Raw genomic sequence first — 13,663 nt, forward strand, 5'->3', positions numbered from 1 at the left:
TAGAGAGACAGAGAGAGTTTAATAAAGAAAGACAGATTGAAAGAAAAAAGCCATCAAGAGAGAAAGAGGAAATTGCTCACCGGCCTACATTCGTTGTAGTTAACCAAGAACTCGATTTAAAAATTCTCATCCTTGTTTTCAATCTCTCTTGGCCTGATCTGGTCTCTCCCTATTTCTGCAATCTCCCCACAACCCTCCAACACATCTGCACTCCTCCAATTCTGGCCCCTCGAGCATCGGTGATTTGAATTGCTCCATTCTCAGTGGCAGTACCTTCAGCTGCTAAGGCCCAAACTCTAGAATTCTCTGCCTAAACTTCCCCAACTCCATTTCCCCCTTAAGACATTCCTTAAAACCCTATTGGTCAAACTGACCGAATATCTCTTTATGGGTTTGGTGTCAAATTTTATTTGATAATGCGAGATAGTGTGACAGAGGGCAAATGATTCAGAGCAAAAGAGGGACAGAGTAAGAGAGAGAGAGAGAAGGAACAAAAACAGAGCAAGTGAGTCTTTGTCTAAGTTCCCGGCAGTTTGAGAACTTCAGAATGAATTAAATTAAAAGTTGAATGGGGAGGAAAGCCAAGGGACCCAGTGAATGATGGGACAACTGGTAGCTCATTTATAAATATGTACATTGGGCTACCAAGGTGGCTAAATGAGTGACTGCAACAGCCAGAGAGATACTGAATTACACAGAGCACAACATTCTCAGGTTCCAGCTCTGACCTCTGCTAAATTAACCAAGTTTTAATTTGGACAGGCAGAGGTGGGAAGAAAATCAGTCAGGGTGCTTACACCGATTGTTACACATGGCGACATGCACACACAGGGACCACAGGTGAGGAGCTGTGAACATTGGGAGGCCATTCAACCTTTTTGGCTGCCACTTAACCCCATCCACATCAAAACTGGCTCATCGGCAAAGCCTTTCACAGGCGAATAGCTTGCCAATGCTCTCAGGCCACACACGACGGGCTATCGCTTTGATGATGTGCCAGAAGATTCTCCTTCTCATGGAATCCAAAGGACAGCAACAGTTCCCAAAATATCAGGAACTGGGATGAGGGCTGCACACCCAGTGTTTAGCAATAAATATTCTTGCACGTAGGACTAAGCAGAGGCAACAGACAATTCATTCGAGGGAAGATTTAATCAAACAACGCTGGCTCCCTCAGACTCCTTGCCAACATTCAGGTGCTGCTGCTGAACTGACTCTCCCACCACTCACAGGACAGTCACAAAATTCCAATTCTTCCCAGCTTCCCTTTTCTCCCCTGGTTACAGAAACTCGACAGCCCATCCCATCCTTTCTGCAAAGTAATGGCTTGTGCGGGGAAGGACAGGAAGTAATGAAAAACTTCCCGGTCAACAGGAAGGCCAACTGATTTGACCCTTGTTTATTTTATTTATTAGTCACAAGTATGCTTACATTAACACTGCAATGAAGTTACTGTGAAAATCTCCTCCGGCGCCTGTTGGGGTACACGGAGGGAGAACTTAGCATGGCCAATCCACCTAACCAGCACGTCTTTCGGACTGTGGGAGGAAACCGGAGCGCCCGGAGGAAACCCACGCAGACACGGGGAGAACGTGCAGACTCCACACAGACAGTGACCCAAGCCGGGAATCGAACCCGGGCCCTGGCGCTGTGAAGCAGCAGTGCTAACCACTGTGTCGTGCTGCTTAGTTGAGATGAAATGAAGCAAAGAGAATCCCTGTGGAGTTTGATTCCTCACCCAACACAAAATTTATTCTCCAGCCCTATCGCAGAATGATATACTCATTCTAACAAATATTTCTGTATCCATCCCCGTAGAATCCACTAGTTTAAACCCATCACCCAAGATCTAATGGATCCTCCCTTCTCTCAAACAGCTCCAACCCAGGAATCCTGTCACGTCCAAGAGACTCAACTCGGATCCCATCCTCTAGCCTCACTCTGTATCACCAAAGGTCAAACAAGGAACCTCCAGAACTGGATCCAAGTCACTGAGAGCAACTGGTTAGGTCAGCTCAAGTCAAGTCAGGGAACAACAAGGTCCAAAGGGATTGGAAACCATCCCAGGATCCTGCAAACTCCTCTGTTAGGACTCGAGATAGAGAGTCAGGAATTTGGGATCCAAGGCTGCCGGATTTTATTGTGGTGTCTGAAGATTTTTCAATCTCTGCTTAGATTCTAGAAAGTGAAACCTGGGGATTCTGTGACTGGGAGACAGACCTGAATAAGACAGGAGGGTTTAGGGGAAATCATGTCAACATTACTCAGCTTGTGTTGTGAACTGTGAACAAACGAGGGCAGGACTGTCTGTTTAATCTGGGAAACGGAAAGTTCTAGATAAGGGTTTTACTCAGATCCACTTTCACGGGCAGCGGCCCCACATCCTCCTCCTGCTCCCTCAATGACACGGTGATGAGGGGAGTCAATCCACAGGATGGGCCCTTCGCCTCACCCTCCTGATCATCATTAATGCTCAGAGGCTGCAAGTCAATAAGAGAGAGAGACAGACAATACTCAGAGGAAGAAAAATTACAATATCCCATCAAACACTCCCAGGACAGGTACAGCACGGGGTGAGATACAGAGTAAAGCTCCCTCTACACTGTCCCCATCAAACATTCCCAGGACAGGTACAGCACGGGGTTAGATACAGAGTGAAGTTCCCTCTACACTGTCCCCATCAAACACTCCCAGGACAGGTACAGCACGGGGTTAGATACAGAGTGAAGTTCCCTCTACACTGTCCCCATCAAACACTCCCAGGACAGGTACAGCACGGGGTTAGATACAGAGTAAAGCTCCCTCTACACTGTCTCCATCAAACACTCCCAGGACAGGTACAGCACGGGGTTAGATACAGAGTAAAGCTCCCTCTACACTGTCCCCATCAAACATTCCCAGGACAGGTACAGCACGGGGTTAGATACAGAGTAAAGCTCCCTCTACACTGTCCCAGTCAAACACTCCCAGATCAGATATTGCATGGGGTTAGATGCAGAGTAAAGCTCCCTCTACATTGTCCCCATCAAACACGATGTGGAGATGCCGGCGTTGGACTGGGGTAAACACAGTAAGAAGTTTAACAACACCAGGTTAAAGTCCAACAGGTTTATTTGGTAGCAAAAGCCACACAAGCTTTCGGAGCCTCAAGCCCCTTCTTCAGGTGAGTGGGAATTCTGTTCACAAACAGAGCTTATAAAGACACAGACGCATTCCAACCATTATTCATGTAAATTGAGTCTGTGTCTTTATAAGCTCTGTTTGTGAACAGAATTCCCACTCACCTGAAGAAGGGGCTTGAGGCTCCGAAAGCTTGTGTGGCTTTTGCTACCAAATAAACCTGTTGGACTTTAACCTGGTGTTGTTAAACTTCTTACCATCAAACACTCCCAGGACAGGTTTGGATTTGGCCTTGTTGTGTGAATTGATGGTTTGATGCAGGAAGATCCTGAAGTCCGACAGATGTTCAAATGGTTTTTACTTCAGTTTTATAAACTGAAACTAAGGTAATTGATGAACTTTAAAATAAATCCAGTTTCTCCCAGAACAGAAACGTGTAGGGTAAGGAATTCGACATAATGCACAACTCCCACCTCACTGGAGAAATCATAGAAATCATAGAAACCCTACAGTGCAGAAGGAGGCCATTCGGCCCATCGAGTCTGCACCGACCACAATCCCACCCAGGCCCTACCCCCACATATTTTTACCCGCTAATCCCTCTAACCTACACATCCCAGGACTTTAAGGGGCAATTTTTAACCTGGCCAATCAACCTAACCCGCACATCTTTGGACTGTGGGAGGAAACCGGAGCACCCGGAGGAAACCCACGCAGACACGAGGAGAATGTGCAAACTCCACACAGACAGTGACCCGAGCCGGGAATCGAACCCGGGACCCTGGAGCTGTGAAGCAGCAGTGCTAACCACTGTGCTACCGTGCCGCCCGAAATCTGCTGCCTTTCCATTTGGGACCGGGATTATAATGGTGCTATAGAGTGGCTGGATTTTCTGCGCAATCTGTTAAGTGTTTCATGGGGACAGGCCTGCCACTGGCTGCCGACTGGATCTCCTGTGCTGTGTTAATGGGATTTCCCATTAAATGCACGCTCCCTGCTGGGAAACCCACAGTGGGGGCGCGATGTCGCCAGGACCGGAAGATTGCATTGGCGTGAGTGACTGGAAAGTTCCGGCCAGAATCTGCAACAGATTCTTATGGCTGAGTGATTGAGGAAAGGCTGGACAGGCTGGAGCGCCATACTCCAACAGGAGTGGCTGCAGCAAGATCTTTAAAATGGTGAAAGGGTTTGTTCAGGTAAACATCGAGAATGATTATACCTTTAGGGCAAGACTAGAGTACCAGTCCTTCAATATAGGATAGTCACATCCCCCGGGGAGTGGGGAGAATGTGGGACTCACTCGCACAGGGGGCAGGGAGGACGTGGGACTCTCTCCTACGGATTGCGGGGAGAATGTGGGACTTGCTCCCATAGGGAGTGGGAGAACGTGGGTCTCACTCTCACAGGGAGTGGGGAGAATGTTGGATTTGCTCACACGGGGAGTGGGGAGAATGTGGGATTTGCTCACACGGGGAGTGGGGAGAATGTGGGACTCACTCGCACAGGGAGTGAGGAGAATGTGGGATCCACTCACACAGACTAGCTAGATGTGTTTAAGGGTGAAACTGGAGAAACATATGGAGACGAAAGGAATAATTGGGATACACTGATAGGGTGAGTTATGGAAGGATGAGAAGCAGCAGCAAAGACCTGATGGGCCGAATGGCCTGTTTCTGTGCTGTGAATTCGATGCCACTCACCTGCGACTTCACGTGTTGCTCTGGGGCAGTTACCAAACTGGCACAACTCAGCCACAACATCACCAGGATAGAGAGCACCAAGCAAGCTGCCAGAATCCACCGGGGAAGGCCTGAGCGTCTGAGAGAGGAAGACACAGGACAGGTCAGAAAGGCTATAACTAGGGTAACTGGCTTTCCAACCCACTTAAAGATCAGAGAGCAACAATCCACTATCGTCCACACACCACAGACACATCTCCCAGGTTCTGTTTTCCTAAGATGGCGCCAGAGCGAGGCGACTTCTTGCGAGTTGTACCCAGCATGTCTTCTAATTCTTTTACTCTCGCTCTATGCTTCTAAAACTTCATTACATTCTGCACTCTCACCTTTCCTTCTCTATGAACAGCATGCATTGTCTGTATAGCGCACAAGAAACAATACTTTTCACAGTATACTAATACATGTGACAATAATAAATCAAATCAAATCATTCTCAAGATAAACTCCACACTCGAGAGCGATAATCCAGCTGACATTACTCGTAAAACACTCAGAGTGCTGCACTGTCAGAGGGTCAGTGCTGAGAGAGTGCTGCACTGTCAGAGGGTCAGTGCTGAGGGAGTGCCGCACTGTCACAGGGTCAGTACTGAGGGAGTGCCGCACTGTCAGAGGGCCAGTGCTGAGGGAGTGCTGCACTGTCAGAGGGTCAGTACTGAGGGAGTGCTGCACTGTCAGAGGGCCAGTGCTGAGGGAGTGCCGCACTGTCAGAGGGTCAGTGCTGAGGGAGTGCCGCACTGTCAGAGGGTCAGTACTGAGGGAGTGCTGCGCTGTCAGAGGGCCAGTGCTGAGGGAGTGCCGCACTGTCAGAGGGTCAGTACTGAGGGAGTGCCGCACTGTCAGAGGGTCAGTACTGAGGGAGTGCCGCACTGTCAGAGGGTCAGTACTGAGGGAGTGCCGCACTGTCAGAGGGTCAGTATTGAGGGAGTGCTGCACTGTCAGAGGGTCAGTACTGAGGGAGTGCTGCACTGTCAGAGGGTCAGTACTGAGGGAGTGCTGCACTGTCAGAGGGCCAGTACTGAGGGAGTGCTGCACTGTCAGAGGGCCAGTACTGAGGGAGTGCTGCACTGTCAGAGGGTCAGTACTGAGGGAGTGCTGCACTGTCAGAGGGTCAGTACTGAGGGAGTGCCGCACTGTCAGAGGGCCAGTACTGAGGGAGTGCTGCACTGTCAGAGGGTCAGTACTGAGGGAGTGCTGCACTGGCAGAGGGTCAGTACTGAGGGAGTGCTGCACTGTCAGAGGATCAGTACTGAGGGAGTGCTGCACTGTCAGAGGGTCAGCACTGAGGGAGTGCTGCACTGTCAGAGGTTCAGTACTGAGGGAGTGCTGCACTGTCAGAGGGTCAGCACTGAGGGAGTGCTGCACTGTCAGAGGGCCAGTACTGAGGGAGTGCTGCACTGTCAGAGGGTCAGTACTGTGGGAGTGCTGCACTGTCAGAGGGTGAGTACTGAGGGAGTGTTGCACTGTCAGAGGGTGAGTACTGAGGGAGTGCTGCACTGTCAGAGGGTGAGTACTGAGGGAGTGCCGCACTGTCAGAGGGTGAGTACTGAAGGAGTGCTGCACTGTCAGAGGGTCAGTACTGAGGGAGTGCTGCACTGTCAGAGGGTCAGTACTGTGGGAGTGCCGCACTGTCAGAGGGCCAGTACTGAGGGAGTGCTGCACTGTCAGAGGATCAGTACTGAGGGAGTGCCGCACTGTCAGAGGGTGAGTACTGAGGGAGTGCTGCACTGTCAGAGGGTGAGTACTGAGGGAGTGCTGCACTGTCAGAGGGTCAGTACTGAGGGAGTGCCGCACTGTCAGAGGGTCAGTACTGTGGGAGTGCCGCACTGTCAGAGGGCCAGTACTGAGGGAGTGCTGCACTGTCAGAGGGCCAGTACTGTGGGAGTGCCGCACTGTCAGAAGGCCAGTACTGAGGGAGTGCCACACTGTCAGAGGGTCAGTACTGAGGGAGTGCTGCACTGTCAGAGGGCCAGTACTGAGGGAGTGCTGCACTGTCAGAGGGTCAGTACTGAGGGAGTGCCGCACTGTCAGAGGGTCAGCACTGAGGGAGTGCCGCACTGTCAGAGGGTCAGTGCTGAGGGAGTGCCGCACTGTCAGAGGGTCAGTGCTGAGGGAGTGCCGCACTGTCAGAGGGTCAGTACTGAGGGAGTGCTGCACTGTCAGAGGGTCAGTGCTGAGGGAGTGCTGCACTGTCAGAGGGTTAGTACTGAGGGAGTGCTGCACTGTCAGAGGGTCAGTGCTGAGGGAGTGCCGCACTGTCAGAGGGCCAGTACAGAGGGAGTGCCGCACTGTCAGAGGGCCAGTACTGAGGGAGTGCTGCATTGTCAGAGGGCCAGTACTGAGGGAGTGCTGCACTGTCAGAGGGTCAGTACTGAGGGAGTGCTGCACTGTCAGAGGGTCAGTACTGAGGGAGTGCTGCACTGTCAGAGGGTCAGTACTGAGGGAGTGCTGCATTGTCAGAGGGTCAGTACTGAGGGAGTGTTGCACTGTCAGATGGTCAGTATTGAGGGAGTGCCGCACTGTCAGGGGGTCAGTACTGAGGGAGTGCCGCACTGTCAGAGGGTCAGTATTGAGGGAATGCTGCACTGTCAGTTTGCCATCTTTTGGATTAATCTAAGGTACAGTCTGTACTCGGGTGGATATAAAGGTGCCGAGGGCAGAATTTGGATGTGAAGCAGGAGAGTTCTGTTGGTGTTGAAAGAAGCATCACTGGAATGGATTGGTACGTCATTCACCTCATTGCTCTTTGCTGATTCTGTATTCAAGATATTTCCGAAAGAATTCTCGGGTGACTCGCAAACTGGTCCACAGGAGCCGAATATCCGAGACCAATCGATGGGTTTTAGTGCAGGCGTGAGGATCAATGCTCCTCCCTTCATTGTCCAAATGGGCTGTGGCCATGTTGCTCTGTTCCCCACCAACTGGCCCACACACACTATTGACCAACTAACACCCTCTGTCTTGGAAAGAGATACAACCAGGTATCAATGCAGCCAGATCAAAATTCGGATAGTCGGAGCAGGCATGGCCTGGGTGTGGGGACAGAGTGTGCTCTCCACATTGGACAGATCCGCACGCTACCCTCGCGGCTTGGTTAGGACACCCCTAAACCCAGACTCCTGGCTTTCCAGTGAACTCTCGTACCGTGACATGCAGCCCAGGAAGTCGTGTTGAGACTGCGACGCCTCTCGATGTGCAAGTGCCTGTTTGAACGCGGGGTCTGGTCTCCCGCTCGCTCTTGTCCCCTCACCCTGGTGCACAACTGCAAGGAATGAGAAATACTCTGAGGCAGAGTCTGCACTGGTGGTTAGAGGATAACCAGGGGGGGGGTCTGAGGGGGTGGCTGACATATCCACACACACTGTAAATATCTACACAGGAATCAAAGCCTTGGGGCAGGTTCCAATCAGGTACAGCTCAGCACAGTCCCCAGGGAGAATAATCAGAGTTCTCCATTGTGTTTAGCTGCCCTGGGGAGTGTGTCCTGGCTGATCCCTCTCAGGCTATTCCCATTTCACTCGGCGAGAATCAACGTTATTCTGGGTCTGTGCTACCTTCCCTCTCTGTGACCGGCGGGGCTCCCCTTCCACCCCCAGGTTAGGGTTAGCTGGGTGTAAAAGATGGAAACTATTCAATGGGGAATGACCTTCACACAACCAACACCACCAGCATTGGCTGCTGCCTTTACCCACAAACCAACAGTGAAAGCGTTCCATTGGTAGCAATGAACTTTGGGTCATGAAGTTCGTTCAACCTTTAACCCCACATGAGCATTTCTGACCCTTCAACAAGCATTGTGATTGGCTACTGCTCATAGTATTGTTGCGATGCAGAGAGAGGCCATTTGGCCCATTGTGCCTGTGCTGGTTCCCCACATGAACAATTCACTTAGTGCCACCCCAGCCTCATCACTGAAGTTTCTCTCCCTGACACCATTCTTGTAAACCTCTTCTGCACTCTCTCCAATGCGTTCACATCCTTCCTGTAGTGAGGTGCCCAGAACTGTGCACAATATCCCAGCTGTGGCTGAACTGGTGTCTTACACAAGACCAACACAACCTCATTGTTCATGTACTCTACACCCCTATAAATAAAGCCCAGGGTAGCACAGTGGTTAGCGCTGCTGCCTCACAGCGCCAGGGACCCGGGCTCAATTCCGGCCTCAGGTCACTGTCTGTGTGGAGTCTGCACATTCTCCCCGTGTCTGCGTGGGTTTCCTCCGGGTGCTCCGGTTTCCTCCCACAGTCCAAAGATGTGCAGGTTAGGGGGGGATTGGCTATGGTAAAAGCACGGGGTTAGGGTGGGGTGTGAGGAGCATGAGTAAGATGCTCTTTCGGGGAGTTAGTGCAGACTTGACGGGCCAAATAGCTTCTTTCTGCACCCGGGATTCTGTAGATACAGTATGTTTGATAAACTGCTCTCTCCACCTGTCCTGCCACCTTTTTGATCATATTGAATATCATAGATAAGACCATAAGACCATAAGACATAGGAGCGGAAGTAAGGCCATTCGGCCCATCGAGTCCACTCCACCATTCAATCATGGTTGATTTCAACTCCATTTACCCGCTCTCTCCCCATAGCCCTTAATTCCTCGAGAAATCAAGAATTTATCAATTTCTGTCTTGAAGACGCTCAACGTCTCGGCCTCCACAGCCCTCTGTGGCAATGAATTCCACAGACCCACCACTCTCTGGCTGAAGAAATTTCTCCTCATCTCTGTTCTAAAGTGACTCCCTTTTATTCTAAGGCTGTGCCCCCGCGTCCTAGTCTCCCCTGTTAATGGAAACAACTTCCCTACGTCCATCCTATCTAAGCCGTTCATTATCTTGTAAGTTTCTATCAGATCTCCCCTCAACCTCCTAAACTCCAATGAATATAATCCCACGATCCTCAGACGTTCATCGTATGTCAGGCCTACCATTCCTGGGATCATCCGTGTGAATCTCCGCTGGACCCGCTCCAGTGCCAGTATGTCCTTCCTGAGGTGTGGGGCCCAAAATTGCTCACAGTACTCCAAATGGGGCCTAACCAGTGCTTTATAAAGCCTCAGAAGTACATCCCTGCTTTTGTATTCCAAGCCTCTTGAGATAAATGACAACATTACATTTGCTTTCTTAATTACGGACTCAACCTGCAAGTTTACCTTTAGAGAATCCTGGACTAGGACTCCCAAGTCCCTTTGCACTTTAGCATTATGAATTTTGTCACCGTTTAGAAAATAGTCCATGCCTCTATTCTTTTTTCCAAAGTGTACGACCTCGCACTTGCCCACGTTGAATTTCATCAGCCACTTCTTGGACCACTCTCCTAAACTGTCTAAATCTTTCTGCAGCCTCCCCACCTCCTCAATACTACCTGCCCCTCCACCTATCTTTGTATCATCGGCAAACTTGGCCAGAATGCTCCCAGTCCCGTCATCTAGATCGTTAATATATAAAGAGAACAGCTGTGGCCCCAACACTGAACCCTGCGGGACACCACTTGTCACCGGTTGCCATTCTGAGAAAGAACCTTTTATCCCAACTCTCTGCCTTCTGTCTGACAGCCAATCGTCAATCCATGTTAGTACCTTGCCTCGAATACCATGGGCCCTTATTTTACTCAGCAGTCTCCCGTGAGGCACCTTGTCAAAGGCCTTTTGGAAGTCAAGATAGATAACATCCATTGGCTCTCCTTGGTCTAACCTATTTGTTATCTCTTCAAAGAACTCTAACAGGTTTGTCAGGCACGACCTCCCCTTACTAAATCCATGCTGACTTGTCTTAATCCGACCCTGCACTTCCAAGAATTTAGAAATCTCATCCTTAACGATGGATTCTAGAATTTTGCCAACAACTGAGGTTAGGCTAATTGGCCTATAATTTTCCATCTTTTTTCTTGTTCCCTTCTTGAACAGTGGGGTTACAACAGCGATTTTCCAATCCTCTGGGACTTTCCCTGACTCCAGTGACTTTTGAAAGATCATAACTAACGCCTCCACTATTTCTTCAGCTATCTCCTTTAGAACTCTAGGATGTAGCCCATCTGGGCCCGGAGATTTATCAATTTTCAGACCTTTTAGTTTCTCTAGCACTTTCTCCTTTGTGATGGCAACCATATTCAACTCTGCCCCCTGACTTTCCTGAATTGTTGGGATATTACTCATGTCTTCTACTGTGAAGACTGACGCAAAGTACTTATTAAGTTCCTCAGCTATTTCCTTGTCTCCCATCACTAGATTACCAGCGTCATTTTGGAGCGGCCCAATGTCTACTTTTGCCTCCCGTTTGTTTTTAATGTATTTAAAGAAACTTTTACTATCATTCCTAATGTTACTGGCTAGCCTACCTTCATATTTGATCCTCTCCTTCCTTATTTCTCTCTTTGTTATCCTCTGTTTGTTTTTATAGCCTTCCCAATCTTCTGACTTCCCACTACTCTTTGCCACATTATAGGCTCTCTCTTTTGCCTTGATGCATTCCCTGACTTCCTTTGTCAGCCATGGCTGCCTAATCCCCCCTCTGATAACCTTTCTTTTGTTTGGGATGAACCTCTGCACTGTGTCCTCAATTACTCCCAGAAACTCCTGCCATTGCTGTTCTACTGTCTTTCCCATTAGGCTCTGCTTCCAGTCGATTTTTGTCAGTTCCTCCCTCATGCGCCTGTAATTACCTTTATTTAACTGTAGAACCTTCACATCTGATTCTGCCTTCCTTCTTTCAAATTGCAGACTGAATTCTACCATATTATGATCACTGCTTCCTAAGTGTTCCCTTACTTTAAGATCTTTTATCACGTCTGGCTCATTACATAACACTAAGTCCAGAATAGCCTGTTCCCTCGTGGGCTCCATCACAAGCTGTTCCAAAAAGCCATCCTGTAAACATTCAATGAATTCCCTTTCTTTGGGTCCACTGGCAACATTATTTACCCAGTCCACCTGCATATTGAAATCCCCCATGATCACTGTGACCTTGCCTTTCTGACATGCCCTTTCTATTTCGTGGTGCATTTTGTGCCCCTGGTCCTGACCACTGTCAGGAGGCCTGTACATAACTCCCATTATGGTTTTTTTGCCTTTGTGGTTCCTCAACTCTACCCACACAGACTCCACATCGTCTGACCCTATGTCGTTTAGTGCTATTGATTTAATTTCATTTCTAATTAACAAGGCAACCCCGCCCCCTCTACCCACCCCTCTGTCTTTTCGATAGGTTGTGAATCCCTGGATGTTTAACTGCCAGTCCTGAACCCCCTGCAACCACGTCTCTGTGATGCCTACCACATCATACCTGCCAGTCACAATCTGGGCCACAAGCTCATCTATCTTGTTCCGGACACTGCGGGCATTTAAATATAGCACCTTTAATTCCCTATTGACCGTCCCTTTTTGTTTTCGTAGTGTGGTGGACCTTGGTCTACTGAGCCTTTCCAGACACTGTGTCATATTTTGTGAGATGGGGACTATCGTAACCTCTCCTGAGTGCTGTCTTTTCGTGATTTTTTGTAATCCTAAGCAGCTACGCTTCCCACTGATTCCTTCACCTCTTGGTTCCCTGACTTTCCCTTCCCCCCCAATCTCTAGTTTAAAGTCCTATTGACCACCCCATTTACTCTCTTCGCCAGAACACTGATCCCAGCTCGGTCCAGGTGGAGACCATCCCAACGGTATAGGTCCCCCCTGCCCCAAAACTGATGCCAGTGTCCCATGAAAAAGAACCCTTCTTTCCCACACCACTCTTTCAGCCACGTGTTAACTTCCCTTATTCTTGCCTCCCTATGCCAATTTGCACGTGGCTCGGGCAGTAATCCGGAGATTATGACCCTTGAGGACCTGTTTTTTAATTTGAATCCTAGCTCTTTATAATCTCTAAACAGGTCCTCTTTCCTAGACTTGCCTATGTTGTTGGTACCAACATGGACCACAACAACTGGATCCTCCCCCTCCCTCTCCAGTATCCTTTCAAGCCGGTCAGAGATGTCCCGCACCCTAGCACCGGGCAGGCAACATACCATGCGGGACACTCTATCCTGCTCACAAAGGATCCTATCTATCCCCCTGATAATAGAATCCCCTACAACTACAACTTGCCTATTTACTTCCTCCCCTTGAATGGCCTGCTGAACCATGGTGCCTTGGTCAGCTGACTCATCCTTCCTGCAGCCCTGTTTGCCATCCACACAGGGAGCAAGTGCCTCGTACCTGTTGGACAGGGTCAAGGGCTGAGGCTCCCTGAGTTCCTGACTGCTGGTTCCCTTTACTGCCTGACTTGCAGTCACACCCTGCTGTCCCTGGCCACTGGCAGGATTTAAACTATTTACTCTGACAGGTGTGACTGCCTCCTGAAACACAGTGTCCAGGTAAGTCTCCCCCTCCCGGATGTGCCTCAGTGTTTGAAGCTCAGACTCCAGCTCATCAACTCTGATCATAGAATCCTACAGCGCAGAAAGAGGCCATTCGGCCCATCGAGTCTGCACCAACTACAATCCCACCCAGGCCTTGTCCACATATCCCGACATATTTACCCTCTAACCTATGCATCCCGGGACACTAAGGGGCAATTTAGCATGGCCAATCAATCCTAACCCGCACGTCTTTCAGACTGTGGGAGGAAACCAGAGCACCCGGAGGAAACCCATGCAGACACGAGGAGAATGTGCAACTCCACACAGACAGCGACCCGAGCTGGGATTTGAACACAGGTGCCTGGAGCTGTGAAGCAGCAGTGCCAACCACTGTGCTACCGTGCCGCCCCTCAGGTCCCTCTGCTCCTGCCGCCCGTTTAGGATTTTATATTATCTCTTCATGCGATTTCTACCCAAAC

General features: G+C 49.8%; 1 protein-coding gene across 1 annotated transcript in view; it reads right to left on the reverse strand.

The window, feature by feature from the left end:
* The window catches only part of tmem59l (transmembrane protein 59-like), a 19,634-nt gene continuing 5,971 nt past the window's right edge, over positions 1 to 13,663 (reverse strand). Inside the window, exons 2-4 of the mRNA XM_078197992.1 lie at positions 8,001 to 8,118; positions 4,821 to 4,938; positions 1 to 2,480 (exon numbers count right to left, since the gene is read on the reverse strand). Of these exons, the coding sequence (XP_078054118.1) occupies positions 2,334 to 2,480; positions 4,821 to 4,938; positions 8,001 to 8,118 (383 nt within the window). The 3' untranslated portion in view covers positions 1 to 2,333. The remainder of the gene's footprint in view (positions 2,481 to 4,820; positions 4,939 to 8,000; positions 8,119 to 13,663) is intronic.

This window comes from Mustelus asterias, chromosome 26 (assembly GCF_964213995.1).
Source record: "Mustelus asterias chromosome 26, sMusAst1.hap1.1, whole genome shotgun sequence".
In the NCBI taxonomy this organism is placed as follows: Eukaryota; Metazoa; Chordata; class Chondrichthyes; order Carcharhiniformes; family Triakidae; genus Mustelus; species Mustelus asterias.